At 40.5% G+C, this 6244-nt stretch overlaps 1 protein-coding gene across 1 annotated transcript in view; it reads right to left on the bottom strand.

Moving 5' to 3' along the window:
* The window catches only part of LOC102244286 (keratin-associated protein 4-9-like), a 7498-nt gene extending 5672 nt beyond the window's left edge, over positions 1-1826 (bottom strand). Inside the window, exons 1-2 of the mRNA XM_014536212.1 lie at positions 1540-1826; positions 885-958 (exon numbers count right to left, since the gene is read on the bottom strand). Coding sequence (XP_014391698.1) covers positions 885-958; positions 1540-1826 — 361 coding nt within the window. The remainder of the gene's footprint in view (positions 1-884; positions 959-1539) is intronic.
* Positions 1827-6244: the final 4418 nt, after the last annotated feature.

Below are 6244 nucleotides of genomic sequence, written 5' to 3'. Positions count from 1 at the left end.
TAGGACTTCTGTGAGGATCAAATGAGATGAGGCACGGGAAAACACATCACAGACATTTGGTTAAAGTGTAAAATGTTTCCACCTGGCTATAAAGCAAGTCGTGTTCCTGGACTGCAAGGAGGCTTGTTGTCGCTAGGGAGAGGAAGCCGAGCATTGTTACGTGACATCATTACCCGGCACCTACAGCCATTGTTTCTGGGCTGGGCTGGGCTGTGGGCGCATTTTGCGCCAATGGGTCTCAGCAGTGTCGGCTGCAATTTGGTGGGGTGTCATTCCAGGGTGGTGGTAAGGCCTGTGTCCCACTTGGGGGAAGCTGAGTGTTGTGGGCATTGGGTCCGCAGTGCCCTTTATTGTTCAATGGCCTGTCTCGAGGGAGAGGAAGCCGGGCATTGCTACGTGATGTCATTACCCGGACAGACACTTAGCATATTAGCCTTTTATTTATATAAATAGGCTTTGATTGATATATGCAAAATCAGCTTTTTTGTGCTCATAACAAATATCCAAACTCATCTCCAATTCATAATCAACACTAAAAAATAATTAAAGGCCACAAATGTTTTGATGCTAGGAGAAAAAGTATTTATTGAGACATGGTTGCTCTACTGCACACATTCAGTGTGAAGGTGAAGCCTACCCATGAAGTAGTAGAAATTTGGTCATTTGACAGAATGTCTGCTTGGAGGTTTTGTGTGGTATTTAGTTTAAGTTGTTACTTTTTAAATAGTTGCTTGGTGGCAGGGGTTAATAAACATAGTAACAGATTAGAAAAGGGCTGGGTGCTGTGGATAAAGGAAATGAGAACAAGATTGATGTACTGGTAGTTGATTCAGGGCTGGTGGTGAAAAATGTAGTTCAACAACAAGAAGAGGATCCACAACAGACTGGGCGACAGCAGGTGGTCTGGCAGCAGACTGGACGGCAGCAATTGGACACACAGCAGCTGGGCCTGCAACAGCTGGAATAACAACCAAAAAATGTTTATGCTGAAACCAACTGAAGGTACAACCAATTCTCATTTGCCATCTCTGGTCTATCAGGAGTTCTGTGCCTTCAGTGGCACAGAAGAGACACAAGACACAAGAACAATGTATTTCTAAGCCAGGAAAATAGAGCTTTATTCAGAAGCAACAAAAAGATACTGAATCATCCCTCTTAAAGGAAATACAAGATAGGGCCCTCTAAGGTGTTCAGATCTGAGGTTGTGACATCAGTGGCCCTACAGGCCCTGCAGGGATTTCCATATTTTGGACAGGATGACCAGGAACCCAGAAATCAAAAGATCAGATACAGAATGTGCATAAATATAATAATCGCTTATTATAAATGCCACCTAATTTCATACTCTGGATCCACATCAGAGAAAAGTCAGCTAAAGAGAGAGTTTGGCCTGAGGCCAGGATATGGACACAGAGTTGAAGGGAATGGGCAGTCCTAAGGCATCTCTGAGGTGCACAGGGTCTGCTTCTTTGATGAGCAAGATGCAGGAGAGAGAGTGGGTTCAGGGAAGGTGCTCAGCAGTCAGGGATGGCACAGCACATGGGGCGGGGGCAGGTGGAGATGACACAGGTGGGGCGATAGCAGTTGGTGGGGCAGGAGACCTGGCCACAGACTGGGCGGAGGCAGCAGCAGGGGCAGCAGGAGGGCCGGCAGCAGCTGGAGCCACAGCAGCTGGAGCCACAGCAAGAGGGGCGGCAGCAGCTGGAGCCACAGCAGCTGGGGCGGCAGCAGGTGGTCTGGCAGCAGCTGGGGCGGCAGCAGGTCTCCTGACAGCAGCCTTGGCCACAGCCCTGGTCAGAGCAGGTGGAACCACAAGAGTTGACCATAGTGTCAGAGGGTGGAGGTTCTGGGTGAGTTTCCAGGAGAGTGAGTTTCCTGAATCTCCTTGCTCAGGCCCTCTTTTATACCCTGTTGAAGCAATTTTTTCCTTGTTATTGTTTATCTTAATAGGCAAGAAATTTTTCAATTAGGTGATTATAATCATTTTTTCTTGCAAAGTGAGATAGAATGCATTCTTCCTTTCTATGATGTATCTTCACTCTAATCTTTTCTTCAAATCAACACTTGTGTTTCTTTCTTGTGTGTATCATCTAATTTTCAGGACTGCAGCTCTCTGCTCCAATTGGCTGGAATGAGACTCACCATGTGTTGCTAAGTGTCCATATGTTTCTCTTTTCCATGACTCAGCCCAGGCCTAAGCTGTGAGTCATGAGTTTAGGACACAGACAAATGGGAATGAAATAATTCTCAGAATGATATATTGGGGATCCCGGAGAGGAGTTGGAGACCTTCCCCCAAATGAATGATTCTTGAGCAGTGAGAAAAGATATGGCTCCAGGTGCAGGCAGGTGATTAGTGCGCTGGGAAAGGAATCCCAAGTAATGCATTTTGGCAGATTTCCTCATGTTGTTACGACTTCTTATTGGCAGTATCACTCTGTTTAGCACAAGAAATTATCATATCTCTTCTTTATGAAATAACCAAATGACACATATCCCCTGTAATGAAGCCTAGAAATCTATATTTTTCAGAAACTGGCTAAGATGTTCTGGGAAGGCGCCCTGGAGAGCCCAGGGCCATGACCTACTCTCCTAATTCCTTGCTGGTGCAGTTCCATTGATAAGAATAAGCCTAAAATTGAATGCACTGAGACTTTGTCTTCTCAAGAAGATAGAACAGGAAGAGCACTCCATGGCATCATAAGCCAATGTTTTTAAATGAGGCGGGAAAGACTTGGGAGCAAATGTGAGTCAAAGAATTTGAATAGACATGTGTACAAAAATGATATACAAATGGCTTATAAGCCCATGCAAAGATGCTCAACATAATTAGTCATTAGGGAAATGTAAATCAAATTACAATACACCACTTTATTGCCACTAGGACTTAAGAGGCAGATAATAACAAATATTGGTGAGTGTTAGGGTTTGGCCTATGATGCGGGCAGTGAAAAAATTCACAACTGAGAGAAGAGATAGATGCAGAGAGAGGGAGTTTATTTTACTTTCCAAGGGAGGAAAAGGACGGTGCATTGTTAATCAATACAAGGCAAGAAACAAAGTCAGCTTCCCCTTTAAAAAAGTAATGGCTGTGGTTGCTAGGTGATAAGGAAGGGAGGAGGATTTGGGGCTGAAGTTGAGCAGACATCAGGGCTGTTGTCTTGAAAAGTTAGTTTGTTTGCTTTTTAGGAGACAGTCCTGCAGATGTCCCAGGGAGGTGTCCTTTTTATTTTATATATATATTTCAGAGAAGAAGGGTGAGGGAGTAAGAGATAGAAACATCAATGATGAGAGCAAATCATTGATTGGCTGCCTCCTGCACAACCCCCACTAGGCATGTGCCCTGACCGGGAATCAAACCTTGGCGTCCTGGTTCATAGGTCACACTCAACCACTGAGCCACGCCTGCTGGCCCCAGGGAGGTGTGTTATTAGTATTTTTCCCAAGCCTATAAAACATGCTTAGAGCAAAAGTTATGAAGAGTTCAGAAGAGACTTGTTTTAACGGGAGGGGAGAAGGGAACTTTCTATTAAGTAAAAACTCCTTGATGTGAATTATCCCTGAGTTGTAAAAACAGCAGGGAGAGGGGGAAGGCAAGAATGTAGCCTTTAGAGTAGCTTATCTTGTCTTGCAGCTTGAACAGAGGGACTGTTTGAATCAGAGGAGCTAACAATCTTGGGGTTTAATTACCATGTGCTTTTCATAAATTGTGGAAAGCCACAGCAAAGAAAAAGAAAAGCTTTTTTTTATGCCCTTACAATGAGCATGTGCAGAAGTTGACACCTTTATACATTGCTGGTGGGATTATAACATGGTACACTGCTTTGAAAAATAGTTTGTCAATTTCTGAGAAATTAACCATAGAGTTATCATGTAGAGACCCTGCAATTTGCTCCTGGATATATCAAAGCAGAGGAAACAACCCAAATGTCCATCAACTAATGACTGTATAAACAAAATGTAGAATAAGGGACAAAATTATGTGTCCATTTAAAATTTTTTTTATTGAGTTATTGAGTTATAAGAATTCTTTATATATCCTTGATACAAGTCCATTTTCCTATATGCCTTCTTTATTTCCTTCTAGTGTATTAAGTGGATATTTTCTAATGTAACATTTAAATTCCTTTAATGAATGGTGTGTATGAACTTTATATTATAATTTTGTTTATCCAGATTAATTATTTGTTAATAAAAAGGAATTAAATATTGACACATGTTACAATGTGGATGAACCTTGAAAACAACACACTAAGTGAAAGAAGTCAGTTATGAAAGACCACATATTGTATGATTCCATGTATATGGAATGTCCAGAGAGGCAAATCTAAATAGAGAGAAAGTAGATCAGTAGTTGCCTGCAGCTGGGGTGGAGGTTGAGGACATGGGGAGTGATTGCTAATGGATATGAAGTATCTTCTCAGGGAGATGAAGATGTTCTAAAACTAGATGTGGTAATAGCTGCCCAACCTGCTTAGATTCTAAAAACATTGAACTATACTTTAAAAGTGGTGAACTTGATGGTTTTAATTACATCTCAATAAAGCTCTTTAAAAAGCAATACCAATCAATGATTCTCTCTCATCATTGATGTTTCTATCTCTCTCTCCCTCTTCCTTCCTCTCTGAAATCAATAAAGAAATATATTTAAAAAAATAAATAAAAAAAATAAAAGTGGTGAACTTGATGGTTTTAATTACATCTTAATAAAGCTCTTTAAAAAGCAATAATAAACACATTAGTTATCAGAATAAATATGAATGGGATAAAAATCTCAAATAAAAAGATAGTGATGTCTCAGAACCACACAAATATTCCCAACTGATTTTTTTTTTTTTACAAAGGAGCAAGTTGGAAGCAAAAGAAGAAGAAAAATTTAAATGCATCACAAACTTAAATGTAAAATGATAAAACTTTGAGAAGAAAACATAGGGGGAAAAATCTTTGTGATCTTGGACTAGGCAAAGAGTTCTTACTATTGACATCAAGAGTACAATCCATAAAAGGAAAAATTGATAAACTGAACTTCATTGAAATTAAAAACCTTTGATCTGTAAGGTGTGCTGTTAAAAGGATGAAAAGACAAGGTACAGATTGGGAGAAAATATTTATAAACCACATATCTGATAGAGCACTAGTATCTAGAATATATAAAGAACTCTCGAACTCAACAGAAAAAAAAAATTGAACCGTCAAAGTAGAGCATGGGTAAAGACATGGAGAGACATTTCACCGAAGAAGATATATAAATGGCAAATGAGCACATGAAAAGATGTTCAATATCATTAGCCATTGGGGAAATGCAAATTAGAGCCTTGATGAGATATCACTGTAAACCTATCATCATAGCTGAAATAAAAGATAGGTAACACCAAATGCTAATGAGGATGTGGAGAAGCTATATCACTGTATAATACTGATGCAGATGTGAAATGATGTAGCTATTCTAAAAAACAGTTTGTCAGGTTCTTTAAAAACAAAGCATGCAATTACCATATAACCTGGAAACTGCAGTCTTGGACATTTCTACCAGAGAAGTGAAGACTTTGTTCATACAGTGAATGTTTGTACTAGTTCTGTTCATAACAGCCAAAGAATGGATACAACCCAGTTTCTCTTCAATGAATGAGTGATTAAACTGTGATATACTCATACTATGGAATACTTCTCAGCAACAGAATAAACTATTAATACTCAACAACCTGGATGACTCAACTGAAAATTATGTTGAGTGGAAAATGCCATTACCCATTTGCTGGACCTGCGAACATGGGGTTTCTCCACCTTTGCAGCCAAGTCAGGCCGCATCAGCAGCCGAAGCACCAGAAATCCTTAGTCACAGCTTAATTCAGAGGACATGAAGCTGTATCTGGGGCCACATCGCTGCCAGTGAAAGAAAGAGGCTCTCTTTTTAAAAAGTTATCCAAATATGGAAATTTCTAAGTGTTCAAAATATTATGCACCTGATTCTGCTTTGCTCCATTGATACACATGATGGCGTCATTGTTGTCCCCTTTGTTCCTCCATTTACACTCCTTGGCATTGGTAGTTTTAAACTGCAATTCAAAGCAGACTATTTTAGTTGTCAGACTAACTGCTTTTTCTTTACCAGTAAATGTAAATATAGTGTCCCCAGAACAGGCTTGCTGTCAGGCCGGCCGACAAATCTGGAGGCCAGCATGGAAAAGATCATGCCAGTTCCAGTTGAGCCCATTCCCTGCTACTGAAAATACGTGCCCGTGTGG

The sequence above is a fragment of the Myotis brandtii genome, unplaced genomic scaffold (assembly GCF_000412655.1).
Source record: "Myotis brandtii unplaced genomic scaffold, ASM41265v1 scaffold157, whole genome shotgun sequence".
Taxonomy (NCBI): domain Eukaryota; kingdom Metazoa; phylum Chordata; class Mammalia; order Chiroptera; family Vespertilionidae; genus Myotis; species Myotis brandtii.
The sequence above is the reverse complement of the archived record's forward strand: the minus strand, read 5'-3'. Positions and strand labels throughout refer to the sequence as shown.